Source organism: Taudactylus pleione, unplaced genomic scaffold, assembly GCF_031769625.1.
Source record: "Taudactylus pleione unplaced genomic scaffold, aTauple2 ptg000113l, whole genome shotgun sequence".
NCBI classification, from domain to species: domain Eukaryota; kingdom Metazoa; phylum Chordata; class Amphibia; order Anura; family Myobatrachidae; genus Taudactylus; species Taudactylus pleione.
In genome coordinates this window covers 8,260,291-8,276,092 of record NW_028284515.1, presented here as the reverse complement: position 1 = coordinate 8,276,092, position 15,802 = coordinate 8,260,291, and the positions used below count along the sequence as shown (strand labels likewise).

At 45.6% G+C, this 15,802-nt stretch overlaps 1 protein-coding gene across 6 annotated transcripts in view; it reads right to left on the bottom strand.

Moving 5' to 3' along the window:
* The window catches only part of SIPA1L1 (signal induced proliferation associated 1 like 1), a 289,676-nt gene that overhangs the window by 39,701 nt on the left and 234,173 nt on the right, over positions 1-15,802 (bottom strand). For 5 of the 6 annotated variants that reach the window (XM_088471227.1, XM_088471231.1, XM_088471232.1 and 2 more), the window contains 2 exons: positions 10,665-10,943; positions 1,919-2,043 (listed from right to left, as the gene is read on the bottom strand). In XM_088471227.1, the coding sequence (XP_088327353.1) occupies positions 1,919-2,043; positions 10,665-10,943 (404 nt within the window). Of the gene's footprint in view, positions 1-1,918; positions 2,044-10,085; positions 10,239-10,664; positions 10,944-15,802 lie in introns of all 6 variants that reach the window. The other variant, XM_088471233.1, reaches the window with a different exon arrangement.

The following is a 15,802-nucleotide window of genomic DNA, read 5'->3' as shown; positions in this document are numbered from 1 at the left end:
ATCAACTTTTTCATTAGTTTAAGCACCCCAAATTTAATTACAATAATTTTTTAGTTGAACAATAGTTGTTTTTATAAAAAAAAAAAAATTAAAATTTTCAAGGTGCCCTCAAAGTACCCCAAAATCACCCTTTTTTCTACTTTTTTTTGCATTTTTCATTTAATTCAATTGAAAATAAAACGTAAAAAGTTTTATTTAATGATTTTCTTGCATTTAACCCCCTCCCCCCCACAAATCAGCCATTGTACACCATTTAAAAACCTACAGTACCGTCCTAATGCTCACAAAGAGCCTTCTATATGGTCCTGCTAACAAAATTATCCATTTTGGGGGGTCCAGGATGGTCTCCCCACATTTTCATGCATTTCTCGCACCTCTCATTTGGCAGTCATTTCGCATCCCTCCACTGCAAGTAGTGCGAATAGGCATTTTTAATTGGATTGGAGAATTCTCGGGAGCGCGCTGTGCTGCGAAGTGTGCGAGTTTCAAGAAACAAACTTGCTACTCGCAATTCGCACCTAATAGGATTGAGCCCTTAGTTCGCTTGTAGCATACTAGATACATAGGATTGGTGTTTTGGTGTGGCTAAGTCACAAAGTGAATGGCGTGCTAAATGGGGCTCTTAGGCATATAGGTGCATGTGGACAGATCTGTATATTGTACAATGCAAAATACTTGATAAAAATCTATCATGAGTTTTCAGTGAACAGCACTGTTCAACGAGTTTACATTTTCCTGACAGAAAAAAAGCATAGATTTCCTGACACACAGGTCAGTAATAAACAAGATTCCGTATAGTATTGCAGGTACAAGTGCTAGATATATATATTTCTTTAGTTGAAGAAGAAAGAATGCGGGAAGTAAATAAAAATGTTACCATCTACCAAACTGATTAGCACAAAGCATGTATTTTAAAAAGGAACAGAAATATATCACGCAATGCAGTCCTCGAACTCCTGCTGTTTTATTACACACTTAATATTATACCTCAGCTGACAGTTTCATTGTGTCATGTAATAGACATGCAAGTTCTATAAGAAAGGCATTTGACAGATGTGGTTTATAGATTTGATTGGTATCGTCTAAAATAAATGCATGTATACCAATATATATAAACAATGTATACAAATGCCTTAAAGCATCACATGATCTTAGAGCAAAGCAAAGGATGAGGTGATGCCACCTTGATCTTTCAACAGAAAATACTGCACAGTTGCACAAATTCCATAGTTTGTATTATATAGGACCTACAAAGGGGTAGTTCACAAAATCACACTGCCCTGTAAATAAAAATTAGTGCAGGTGATTGCCATATCTGTGCTTGCCTTTATAAAGGGTACAAAGCTTGGATAATGGAAAATTACCAATAATTAGGTTATCCCTAGCTTCATCCCATCATACGATTTCAATTGTATTGCCAAGACAGCTTCTTACATCTAAATGAGGAAAGACCACTAATTCTATTTGGATATACAGCATAAATGTTCTAATAAAAAGTCTTCTAATTTGAATGTAGATTTGCCTGTCTGACATAAATGACATGGCTTTATTGATTTTATTGCTACTCAAAAATGGAAATTCCCCTTGGTGAGAGTGATCACATTATGATAGTACTCAAATTGGGGTTTTAGAGCTTTGATCCCTGTACTGTTGCAAAAACGCAGTTGTGCATAAGGTAGAACAGTCACTGCAAAGTGTCACTGGTATCAGTAGTTCGGTTTACCAGCAGTTCATGTTCACGGCTACATAAACCATCTTCAACATAATAAACCAATTATATTCCTACAGTAAAACTGATGTATTTCTATTTCTCTGACATTTGGGAATATGGCATTGTAGAACAAGATGGTGGGCATTGTCAATTACACGGTAACTAGGTAAAAACAGACAAAACAATATCTGTAACGCATATAAATACCTATTTGATCAGTAACATTGTCCTCGCTCCTCTGCCAGCTGGGTGTGGACTTCCCACTGGCCAGCATGTCAGGCTGGGTGTTTTGTCTGTCGATAGAAGCAGGTGATCTACGGCCAACTCCGAATCTGTTTTTAAGGAAATACGGTTATGATGATAAATGCATAACTAGTCAAGTCCATAAGGGAAAACAGTAGTTAGTGATGTGCTCTTTGTTAATGGAGCCATTGGTCTGACAGGTTCCTACGCAGAGGATGTTTTTAAAAGCCAAAAAATAAAACAAAGGCGTAGGGGTGTCCTTTGTTTTCAACATGATGTTTATTGATGAAATGAACTATAGAAAATTCTGTGAGCGTTATGATGTTTAACCTGTACTTGCGGTACGTGTACTTGATTACGTGCGGTTTGGAATTGCTCGATTGTGAAAATTGTACTTATGTGTAACTTTTATTCATGCGATTGGAATTGATGCCACCTTAAAAATATACAATGACGACAGATTTTAGCTAGCATTATTTTTCAACGCCTATGTGTACAAAGCCTAACAGGTAACACAAACGAAAAAAATATTTTCTATATTAAGTTAAATTTTAACTCTTAAGGGGTAAATTTACTAAAGTGAGAGTTTTTAGAAGTGGAGATGTTGTCCATAGCAACCAATCAGGTTCTAGCTATTATAATTAAGTGCTAGTTAAATGTTATGTAGAATATGATTGGTTGCTGTGGGCAACATCTCCACTTCTAAAAACTCTCACTTTAGTAAATATACCCCTACGTGTGTTCATTTTCTCTATCTATTCCGCAGATTCACATAATGAGTGCTGTGCGAAAGAATAATATGAGATATGGTAAGAACTTACCCTTGTTATCTCTATTTCTACGAAGTCCATAGGGTTCCACAGGATACCTTGGGGTATAGGTGTGACGTCAGTCGCAGGGCACCAAAGAGTTAAGCTTTCAGCCTCCCAGGATGCACTAGGTCCCCCTCCTATACCCCGCCCCCGGGCCAAGGCACCTCAGTTAGTTACCAAGCCATAGGCCGGAGGAGGAGAAGGAAGAGAGAGAACAAAGATCTGGACACATACAAGAATCACATTCTCACCAGAGGGAGACGGAAAACCGGTGACCAGAGCAAAGCCCATCTGCAGCACAGGTGCGACAGGGCGGGAGTCCTGTGGAACCCTATGGACTTCGTAGAAATAGAGATAACAAGGGTAAGTTCTTACCATATCTCATATTTTCTACTTCAGGGTCCATAGGGTATCCACAGGATACCTTGGGGATGTCCCAAAGCAGTATCCTTTAAGGGTGGGGACGCTCCTGTGCAGAAAGGAGAATCCGCCGCCCGAAGGAAGCATCCTGAGAGGCGAAGGTGTCAAACCTGTAATACCTCACGAAGGTATGGACAGAAGACCACGTAGCAGCCTTGCAGATCTGAACTGCCGAGGCACCACGTCGAGCTGCCCACGAAGGACCCACAGACCTAGTGGAATGAGCCTTCAGAGAAGGAGGGACCGGTAGGCCTTCATGAAGATAAGCTTCAGAAATAGCCATACGGATCCAGGCTGCCAAAGTTTGCTTTGAAGCAGGCCAACCCTTTTTACGGAAGCCAAAGAGGACAAACAAAGCGTCCGACTTCCTAAACGAAGAAGTGCGGTCAACATAAGTCCTTAAGGCCCGCACAACATCCAATGAGGCCTCACCCACGGAAAGACCCGGTGAGTTAAAGGCCGGAACAACTATTTCCTCGTTAATATGAAACTGGGAAATAACTTTGGGAAGAAACTCGGGCCGAGTGCGGAGCACTGCCCTGTTCCCATAAAAAACCAAGAAAGGGGGTCTACAAGAAAGAGCCCCTAACTCAGAAACACGTCTGGCCGAAGCAATAGCCAGAAGGAAAACAGTCTTAGCTGTTAGCCATTTAAGATCCACTGAGCCCAGTGGTTCAAACGGCGGTCCTTGGAGAGCCCTCAGGACCACAGCCAAATCCCAAGGCGCCACAGGTGGAACAAAGGGCGGCTGAATGCGGAGAACACCCTGCATAAAGGTGCGCACATCCGGGATTGTAGCAATCCTACGGTGAAACCAGACAGATAGGGCCGAAACCTGTACCTTCAAAGAAGCAAGGCGAAGCCCATGATCTAGTCCCGCTTGCAGGAAGGCGAGAATCCGAGACAGACGAAACTCCCGCGGTGCATAACCTCTCGGTCGACACCACTGGAAGAACGTATGCCACACGCGATGGTATATCCTCGCGGAAGACGGTTTCCGAGCTCGTAACATGGTACGCACCACAGAGCTGGAAAACCCCCGGGACCTCAGCATGGCCGTCTCAACAGCCACGCCGTCAAAGACAGCCGAGTCAGGTCCGGGTGAAGGCAAGGACCCTGAGACAGAAGGTCCGGTCGTAGCGGCAACCGCAGAGGAATGTCCACGGACAGACCCTGAAGGTCTGAGAACCAGTGCCGTCTGGGCCACGCGGGAGCTATCAACAGGAGCGTCCCTCCTTCCTGTTTGAATTTCCGGATTACCCGTGGAAGAAGGGAGACCGGAGGGAACAGGTATGCGAACCGGAACGTCCACCGGACGGACAGAGCATCCACCAGAGACGCCCCTTTGTCTCTTGTGCGAGACCCGTACACCGGCAACTTGTTGTTGTGCCGGGACGCCATGAGGTCGATTTCTGGAAGACCCCACCTGTCCACCAGTAGTTGAAAAACGTCCGGGTGCAGGGACCATTCCCCCGGATGAACGTCCTGGCGACTTAGAAAGTCCGCCTCCCAATTGAGCACTCCCGGGATGAAGACCGCTGATATGGCCGGAAGATTGCGCTCCGCCCAAACCAGGATCCGAGAGACCTCTACGAGAGCCGCTGTGCCTGCTGGAGAGCATTGAAGACCGCACGGAGTTCCAAGATATTTATTGGAAGCTCCGCTTCTGTCGGCGTCCACCTGCCCTGGAACAAGTGTGGACCCGAAACTGCTCCCCAGCCCCGAAGACTGGCGTCCGTTGTCAACAGGACCCAATTTGGAACCCAGAACGGACGTCCCTTGTTGAGGTGGGTCGTCTGTAACCACCACGTAAGGGACAGGCGAACCTCCTGGGTGAGCACAATCGTCTGGGACTTCAGAGACTGAGTCAGCCCGTTCCACTTGGACAGGATCAGGTGCTGCAGAGGTCTGGAGTGAAACTGGGCGTATTCCACCATGTCGAACACCGACACCATGGAGCCCAGTAACCTCATCGCCGAGTGTAAGGACACCCGGCGGCTGTGCAGACAACTGCGCACCCTTGACTGTAAAGCAGAGATCTTGTCCTCCGTCACGAAGATCCTTTGCTGTCCCGAGTCCAATAAGGCTCCAAGATGCAGAATCCTCCGAGACGGGATTAGAGTGGACTTCTGCCAGTTGATTAGCCAGCCGTGCCGTTGCAGCAGTGCAATGGTCAGGTCCAAGTGGCGTAACAGGAGCTCTGGAGATCCTGCCACCAATAACAGGTCGTCCAAATACGGCAACATGCGGACTCCCTGCAGCCGCAGAGAAGCCGCCATGACCGCCATCACCTTGGTGAAAACACGTGGTGCTGTTGCCAGGCCAAAAGGTAACGCCCGAAACTGGAAGTGGTCGCTGCTGATTGCAAACCTGAGGAACTGTTGATGGCGCCAAAGAATAGGGACATGCAGGTAAGCGTCCTGTATGTCCAATGACACCAAGTAGTCCCCAGGTTCCAGCGCCAGAATGATGGACCGTAGGGTCTCCATCCGAAACTTCGGGACCCGCAAAGACTTGTTGAGTGCTTTGAGGTTGAGTATCGGACGATATGACCCATTGGGTTTCTGTACCAAAAATAGATTTGAATAGAAACCCTGGCCCCTCTGGGAGAATGGAACCGCCACTATAACTCCAGCCTGGAGCATAGTGTGCAATACCTTCCGCAGCTCCGTAGCCTTGTTCCGGTCTGATGGGAGACCCGTGGTGAAGAAGCGAGCCGGGGGTCTGTGCCGGAAGGAGAGGGCGTATCCGTGGGAAACCACCTCCAGAACCCAAGTGTCTGTCGTAGTGGTCGACCAACACTGGGCGAACTGTAGCAGGCGGCCTCCCACCCTGGGATCCCCCAAAGGGAGGCCCGGACCGTCAGGCCGCAGGCTTGTCATCTGGCTTGGGGGCCGGACGTCTGGTACTCCATGCCTGCTTCCGGGGCTTGACCGATTTCTTAGGGCCAGCCTGTCGAGGAAACGACTGTGGTTTGGGCCTGCCCTGGGCCCTAGATGACCGAAAGGACGATGGTCCCGAACCAGAAGGAGCAGCGGCCGACGGGAGACAGGCAGATTTGGCTGCCGCCAGCGTGGCCACAATCTTATCCAGATCCGGACCGAAGAGAACTTCTCCGGTAAACGGCAACGCTTCCAGACCTTTCTTGGAATCTGCGTCCGCCTTCCAGGATCGCAGCCACAAGGTGCGACGAGCAGCTACCGCTGCTGAAGAAATTCTAGACACCAGAGTACTAATGTCTAGAGCCGCCTCGTTGATGTAGGTGGCCGAATCACGGAGATTGCCAATCAACTCCGCCTGATCGGCCGGACAGTCGGATTCAAAAGAAGCCTCTAATGAATCCGCCCAGCGCTCCATCGCTCTGGCAACCCAGCAAATGGCCATAGCCGGCCGTGCTGCCCCCCCTGCAAGGGAATAAGCGGACTTCAGGCAGATTTCTACCTTGCGGTCCGTAGCATCCTTAAGGGAGGACATGGATGGCATCGGCAATGTGGCACTACGGACAAGACGGGTCACGTGAGAATCCACCTGTGGAGGGGATTCCCACTTAGCAAAATAATTATCCGCGAACGGATAAGCCACCGCCAGGCGTCTCTGCGGCTGGTATCTTTTGCCAGGTTGTTTCCACGCCTCCTCTAAATGGTCCACCAACTGACCCGAAAGAGGAAAGACTGTGGCATCGCCCTTCACATCTTTGAAAAAGGCATACTTAGATTTAGCCGCTGGGGGAACTTCGTCCTCAATCACCAAGGCTGTGCGGACCGCCCGAATAAGTCCAGGAATATATACTTTGGACTTAGCATCAGCGTCCTTAGTATGGAGAGGTTCCTGATCGTAAGGATCTAGAATCTCCCCATCATCAGACGTCCCTTCGTCATCCTCATAAGGAGCGGACAGAGACGCCACCGGCCTTTTATGAGACCGCATCACAGACTCCCCTTGCAACACATCCGACAAGTGCTGTACAGAACTTGTCAGGGAGTTAACCCACGCTGGCTCCTGAGAACCCGGGAGCGGGGAAATAGGGAGACTGTGGGGTACCACCAATTGTCGTGGGAACCCCTGCATGGGTGACGACACCACAGACTGCTGGGACAAACCCATCGGAGTAAACGCGGGCTGCGGAGCTAACTGGCCCACTAAAGCTGTTAACGCCTGAGCGAAACAAGCCCAGGGCGGCTCCTGTACCGGTGCTGTAACCGTAATAGGCCGCGCCATGGACAAACACTGCCGGCAAAGGCCCTCCGCGCTACCCTCCCCCTCCGCTAACGGTACTTTGCACGTGGTACACTGTAGCCGGAGGGGAAAATCACTTTCAGACATGATGGCACCACGTATGTGACCTCTCTCACCAATTAAGTATTAAATAGGCGAGAGACCACCCTGCAGCACCGCACCGCAAGGGCTTTAGCAGAAAGAACAGGGACAGTAATAAAGCTGACAGTTTAGAGAAGAAAAGATTACAGGCAGCAGCGCTAGCACAGTCACATACAATGCAGAAAAATAACAATTCCTGCACTAACAGCGCTGATCACTCAACTACACAGACACAGGGCCTGGTAGGACACAGCGCTGCATACACAGACCTGACCACAGCGGAGGAGAGGTATGCGGGGGGACCCAGACCACGATGCTTCCGTCCAGCGCTTCCAGCAGCGTTCACCATGCGTTCTGGAGAAGATGGCCGCCGAGGAGCAGAGAGGAGGCTGGCCTGGGGGAGGAGCGCTGCCACAGGACCAGTCGGCAGCATGCAGAGAGGGCTGTGTGCAGCGGGGGAGGCGCCGGCTGTGAGACAGGGAAGGCGCGCTCCCCTGGCATGCATTTAACCCCTGGGACGCCGCAGCGCTACCGCTCTGCTGCGGTCCGCTGTCCCAGGGGGTAGTGGAAGCGCAGGTTGGTCGCCTGGCTCCACGCTGCAGCCAGTCCCCAGGGAGCCCCCTGCCTGGGGACTTAGGACCATGTGATCAGCGGGGACCCACCGCGGGACCCCGCTGCTTACCTCTGTCCCCCTTGAATCCGGCCATGGTCCGGAGCATCTGGGGTCACCGCTAGCTGTGACCCCAGACGCCCACCAGCATCCCCGGATCAGTACCGGCGTTCTGGTACCGGCGGGGTGTAGGGAAGACAGCATGGACGTCAGGACTGACTGTCCATGCTGTTCATCCAGATGTGCAGCCACAGCTGCATGAAGAATAAGCTTCAGGGGCTCTTCTAGCCCCCACTCCAACAGGTGCACCCGACTCCGGCCGGGCACCAAACTAAAACTGAGGTGCCTTGGCCCGGGGGCGGGGTATAGGAGGGGGACCTAGTGCATCCTGGGAGGCTGAAAGCTTAACTCTTTGGTGCCCTGCGACTGACGTCACACCTATACCCCAAGGTATCCTGTGGATACCCTATGGACCCTGAAGTAGAAATATAAATGTCTGCACTGTGCAATGTCAACCTGCAAGGCAATCAATGCAGGAGTACTGTATAACTCCAAGTCGTTTGCAGGAAATAAACAAGTCATTATCAACAGGAACACATGACATTTTATTGTCACACCTGCCCGGGCTCTGGCTCTGCTCACAGTCACTGTATACACTGCTGTGATCAAGTATCTCTATATTTCAAAACTTTTACATTCTGCGAGACTCTTCTTTTCTTAAATGACTATGCACGACATTAAAGATGAAGCTCCAATATTACAATGTTAGTATGCTTTATCCCATGACCACATATGTATATACAAGCCCATTGCTTATCCATATTATAAGGGATACCAGTAAAGTCATTGGTGTTTATTCACAATATCTAAAGACAAAGAAAAGGTCATATATGATGCAACAAAACAAAGTACTTTTTTATGGAGGATCACAGAAGACAATTTTCTGACCAAGCAAACTACCAAAGTTACATATACATTTGACATTTTCAAGGGGTATATTTACTATTCTGTGTTTTTGCCACAGGATTTATAGCTGCAATTATTTATAAAGGCAACATGTGCAGTGTATGGTCCTTAAAAAAACGACTTTAAACCCCACAAAAACAACACAAAACACTGATTAGTATATATACCCCCTAAATGCTACCAGGGTATAGGAGAATTTACAGAGACACTTGTGAATTTTACCACTTTTTTTTTTTTTTTTAATATTGGATCAACTTCTTTTATTAGACCATCTTTAAATATATTATAAGTGGGGAATCTATTGTCTGCACCGCAGCTGTTACTAATGGGCACCCAACAGAGCAATTCAATTGTTGCTCCGATCAGGCACGAATGCTGTGGGCACACAGGTTTCTGCTGAAATGTGTGGGTGCAAAAAAAATTTGCTTCTCTACTCGCTGCATGTGCATAGGTCCATTTTGCTACCATGTACCTTTATACCCTTTACTATGAATTTATTGGGTTGCTATATGTCCATTTAAAAGCAACATAACCAGCTAATTAAAAAAAAAAAAAAAAAAAAGACAACTGAGCTGAACTGCGCACAACAGAAGAGCTTTTAGCTAAAAATCAGCCATACTGGCAGAGATGCTACACCACTTAGCTGGTAGCAATCCAGATTAGAGTCCTGGTTAGAGGCGCACATTAGAGGATGCAGTGTTACCAAGAGACGGGTAAGAATAATACTTATCTAGGTTCTCCCACACATTACAATACAATACCTTAACTTTAACCAACCCTTCGATTACAAAAAACTTTCAATAAGCAACTGTAAGAAGTGATACCATACAATCACAACATAATTAGACTTACTAAAACAAATCAAACCAATAAAACCACAATTAGGAAATTACGGTGAATCAAATCCTTGAAGTTTACTAACCTTATAATCACATATTGAAAGTCAACCAATCTGCAAGCCAATAGTGCTTGAGGATCACAATTAAAACATGGAGGAATGACATACCCTTCAGGCATAGATTTCTGCCTGCGGTTGGAGCCTCCACTCGAGCTGGTATCACTGGAGGTGGAAATATTGCTAGGAGAGTTACGGCATTGCTGAGATCGACTCATAGCGACAGACGAAACAGAGACATAAATCTCTGACCCTGGAGACAGCCTTATTTAAACCAAATAAAATGTATTTATTGTACACAGTATGTTATTTATTCCCCAATTATATATAACTGGCAGCAGTAAGCCAAGAAAGGTGGCTTGATAAAAGTAAAAATGTGGTCATGTGGAAGATGATCCAAAATTAAAAAAAAAAATAAAAATAGTAGCAAAACTCGCAAACACATCCTGTACAGGAAACAATGTTGTCCAAAGTTGTTTCCATATAACATTGCATAGCAAAATTCCACTTATAACTTTAATATGAAGGTTTTCTATGTCAGTAAAATATGCAATGGTGTAAGGAAACTGAATATTGCAAGATGCTGACTCTTTAATCAATTTATTGAAAGCCGTTCCCCACTTTCCACGTATCAATATATATAACCAAGTCTAGTCCTAGGATACCTTCATTCAAGAGACATCATCTTACCTCTTGCTCTCCAGAGGACGCCCATCACTGGAAATACTCCTTGGAATGTTTGCAGAACGTTCTGGTGTCTGTATTTTTCCCTCTCCCTTAACAGACGAGACTCTTGATGAGGCCGGACTCTGGAGCTGAGAGGGAACTTGTCTCAATTGTGCAGTCTCCCCCTTGGCTGCATTCCTTTGCCATTTGTTGTTGTTCCTGAATGGGAATTTCAGCTCATATGGGATGCCCTCATTCATTTTATACTCTACTGTAGGCATGCGATATATCTCTGAGCAACCTCTAAAAGAGAAGACTTTTAGTTAGAGGCTAACACCTATCAAACGTATAACACATCTTATCGCTTATCAATGTCCTTGTTAGTCATACCTGCCAACATTTCGTGATAGCCCACTGGGTGATACCAAAGGGCAGGAATTGGTGGAAGGTGCAGGGGGGAGCAACAGTGAACAACAACCCCGCCTCCCCCTGTTGTGGCAGGATTGGTCAGTGGGAGAATGATGAAGTGATTCCCCACAAATTGCGTGATCAAGCCCCTGGACCTCTCATTTTAATGTGGAAGTGGGTGGCTTTTGGAGGCTGCCCTAAGTTCTTAGGAGTTTGGGAAAGCACCCAATAGATTATAAGATTGCCAGAAGGGCCCTCTGTCTATTATTACCCTGTCCCGTTTCTGTTTTTTTACTTTTTTTGTTTAAAATTGTGAAGCACAAGAGATAATGTTGGCACTATATAAATTAAAGGTGATAAATAAAATTCAGGAGTTTCCCAGACATTCCAACGGGATACGTCTGGCATCCTGGCGGTCAGGATGCCGACGCTTACATTACCGGTGCCGGAATCCCGACACTGGTCATAATACAGGCGCCAGCATCCTGACCGCCGGAATACTGAAGGTAAGTTGGGGGGACAGTTATGGGGCGCCACTATGGAGAGGGTTAGGTTTAGGGGGTGGGGAGGGGGAGGTTAGGTTTAGGCACTAGGGGAGTTCAGGTACCAGGTAGGGAGGGTTAGGGTAGGGAAACAATTGTCTGTATGCTAACCCTGTCAGGATGCCGGTGTCCGTATTCTGACTGCCAGGATCCCGAGCGCCGGCATTCCGTACCCAAAACATTCCGACAGTGTAGGCAACTACATTGTTAACAGAAGTCTTCAGCATGACCCCATACTAAGTGATCTAAATCCACTGAAACCTAATTGGGAGGAAGTGTTTTTATAGTATGTTACGGATTACATCTAGACTGTATATATTACAACGATCTAAACACCACAGGGTTTGATGCACAGGCTAGGATGGCATTAGTTAAGGGAAAGGAAGGAGAAGGGGATAGCATTTTTGTTGACACATTCAATACCAAGAATTTTTTATTACTTTACTTTCATTGTATTATAGTTAAAATTGAGTAACCCCTGTTAATCAGGAGAGAACAGTAGAATATACAAATCATAAACTAAATCAAAGAAAAATGTAAAATCACAACAAAGAAACATAAATGCATTACACATTACATATAATAAAAACTTTTGTTTGAGTGTCCCTGCCTAACCACGTGGTTTATAACAATCAGTGTTATATGACCATCATATGCTGCTTATTCAACACAGGAGAAATAGGAATAGTTGCAGCAATGTAAACTTTCACACATTAATGGGGTCAGGTTATTGTACAGGTTGACTCTCTCATAGCCAAATATTCCGAAATACAGAATTTATTTTAGCATGACTGAGATAGTGAAACGTTTGCTTTTTGATGTTTCAACATACACAAACTTTGTTTAAGGCATAAAATTATAAAAAATATTGTAGGCAGTGTGTATAAGGTGTATATGAAACATAAATGCATTCTGTGTTGAGATTTGGGTCCAGTTCCCAAGATATTTCATTATGGTATGCAAATATTCCAAATACGGAATATTCCTATATCCAAAAGGAATCTGTATTAAATACCGCCGGATGTGAGCCCGGCGGACCTAGATGAAGATCCCGACAAGGTAAGTTTTTCCCCTATCGGAAACCCTCTCCCCCACTAACCCTCCCTTATGGGTGGCCAACCCTAACCTCACCCCAAAGTCCCTAACCTCCCCTCAGGGGTGCCTAAACCTAACCCCCCCCTCCCCTAAACCTAACCCTCCTGGGGGGGTGCCTAACCCCCCCTTCCCCTAACCTAACCCTAACCCACCCAGGGGGGGTGCCTAACCCTAAGTCCCCCCCAAGAGCCCCTAACCTAGCCCCCCCCCCCGGCTTACCTTCGTTCGGTATGCCGGGCGTCGGGCTCCCGCCGTAGGTATATTGACAGGCATCGGGATTTTGACGCCTGTCATTAGTCCCCTGCCAGGGTTTGAGAGTCGGGAAGCCGGCGGTCAGCATTTCTACCGCCGGCTTATTGACTGCATCCCATCCGAAATACCCCTGGTCCCAAGCATTTTGGATATGGGAGACTCAGCCTGTAATAAATGTAGTTCTGTGATAATACAGAAAATCACTCTTTGCACATAATTACTGATATATGTTTCCACTAAAAGGATCTAGTTTTGCCTAAATTCTAAAATGATGCTAAAACTTCTGAGTGAGCACATACACATATTAATATGATAATTTCTCTATATGTCCACCAGATTATACCATCAACTAGATATTATCATCAATAATAATAATAATGATCTGAAATAACCAAGGCTGGACATCTTCGTGATCTGCAATTTACCTTCGCCCCGAACCATGCAAGATTGCCGGTACACACTAGAAGATTTAATGAACGATCGAACATTGTGCAGTTCCATTATTCATTAACTGATCACTGTATAATAACTATGGTGAAACCAAGCCACAGAGAACAATAAAGGGCAATTTGGTCAGCAGTATTGCACTACAGTTGATGGAACATCAAAGACAGATTACATTAAATTGTTTAAACATTTGAAACCCTGTTATATAAAGGTGAAACTAAATTGATAACTCAGTAAATTACTATTCCCTGGTCACTATGGTCCGATGCGTTTCAGCGCTCTTTGACAAAGACGCCAGGAGCGTTGAAACGCGTTGGACCATAGTGACCAGGGAATACTTTATAGGTTACACCTCACGCAGCACGTGTTGGGTCTCACCTTGGAGCATGAGACTACCTGGAGTTTCAATCTCCTAAAACGGGTGAATATGGTCAATATCATCTGACCCTTTGTGCTTATGTGTATGGTGTACCATCCCTGTTTTTTATGTTTTATATATTTCTTAAGAATAAACACATTGGTTTTATACCCGATGTGTGGGTGCTCCATACATTGTTCACGTTTATCCTTCCTTTGTTTGAGGAGATGTGACAGGAGTAAAAGAAACCTTTATATGCATTTACACTGCAGGCTTACATGTAAGCACTGTGTTTGATATCATCTATCCACGTGGTGCTGTTTCTGTGATCTAGTGGGGAACACGACTGGCTTTTAAAGTCGGGACTCTAGCAACACATTATTCCTCCTGTTAACACTGGATGGTGTTTTTCAAAGAGACTATCCCTACAATATTACACTATTGTGTGTTATTTTGTTTTATTACATGTTCGGAACTTTATATTGAACATGGAGAATTCAATGGACGTCGGATGCTAAGTATTAATACAGACTCTATTATTGTACATACCATTTAGCGCATATTGATGTCAGTTTTTTGCATTTGTATCTTTTAATGAGTCAGGTGACTCATATGATCTGACTATCTTGCTGCTTTAGGGGTTTGCGCCTGAGAGTGTTGGTTACTCATTTTATATTCCTGCTATCTGAATTGATCAGGGAAAGACCCAAAGAGCTGATGTTTGTGGAATACCAATTACAAATAGGGTCATGTCTTTTTCCAGCATCTGGCTAAGGATTTTCTAAAATCACTTAAAGAGAGACTTCAGTACCCCATGATGTTGAACTACAACTCCCATGATGCTACTAAATAACTCAGAGGTGTGGTATAAAAGATTGACAATAAAAAGGTCGACAGTCAATATATCGACACACACAATTTTGCAATTTAACACTAACCTTCTCCCTAGTGCCTAAATCTAACCCTGACCCTGGTGCCTAACCCTAACCCTCCCCCTAGCGCCTAGTCCTAACCATCCCCTCCGACAGTCTAACCCTAAAAGTGTTGAAATAAAACCCAACAAATAAAACACGTTGGCAAGTTTTGTGTCAACCATTTGTGTGTCGATCATTTGAACCCATCAACCTTTTGTCAGTCGATCATCTGGTGTCGACCTATTAACTGTGGACCTTCTATCCGGATACCGTTCAGAGCACTCAGATGAAGCTTGGACATGCATGACTTTAATATAAAGAGCAGCTTTGCCTCTACAGACGTATCTACATGCAGAAATTTTCACATCTCACCAAATAGCCTCAACGCCACAGATAATGCGCCATGCAGATTTGTACATATGTATCTTCTTTGCATCTCTAATGCAACAAAAATACAATGCAGGATTACCCTGCACACTGCCCCTGCCATTGCATGCAGCAGTAGTGTGCGACTCACCTGGGGAAAAAGGCAAAAGACAGAGTATATGTACGGGTGAGCCTCACCACGCATGCCATCACGAAGTGTTAATCTGCAACTCCATTGCACCAAAAATGCTAATCCTAAATGCCCATTACTCTATAAGCGACTTTGGATGCAGCAATAATGCGAATAATAAAATGTAAAAATAGGCACAAAAGTCTGGGAAACGCTACTCATGGCGCAGTATCCAAGTCGCCATTTGTGTCTGGAGGCAAAGCGCGCAGAAAGGATGGGTGAATGAGGACACATCTGTAGGTGTAGAATATTATGTGTTTTGTGTTGTGTGACCACCACCTCATGGAATTGCAGTTATGTCAGTTCAGAAATAACACCCTCAGAGACTATACAGTCAGAAAGATTACAAAAAAAACTCCTGCAATCTGTCCACCAGAACAAACCGCAAGGTATACATTTAAGAACGGCTTGAATTCCCATATCCCGTGAGAGAAAGCAGAATATTGATTTGAAACAGTTCTTCTGACGCAAGCCAAAACACACTAAGGACACATTCCATCTGTACGAGATCAACCAGGAAACCAGAATTTTATTAATTAGTGCGAACCACATGAAATTATGAAAATAAAATTTAATGTACCAAAACTGAA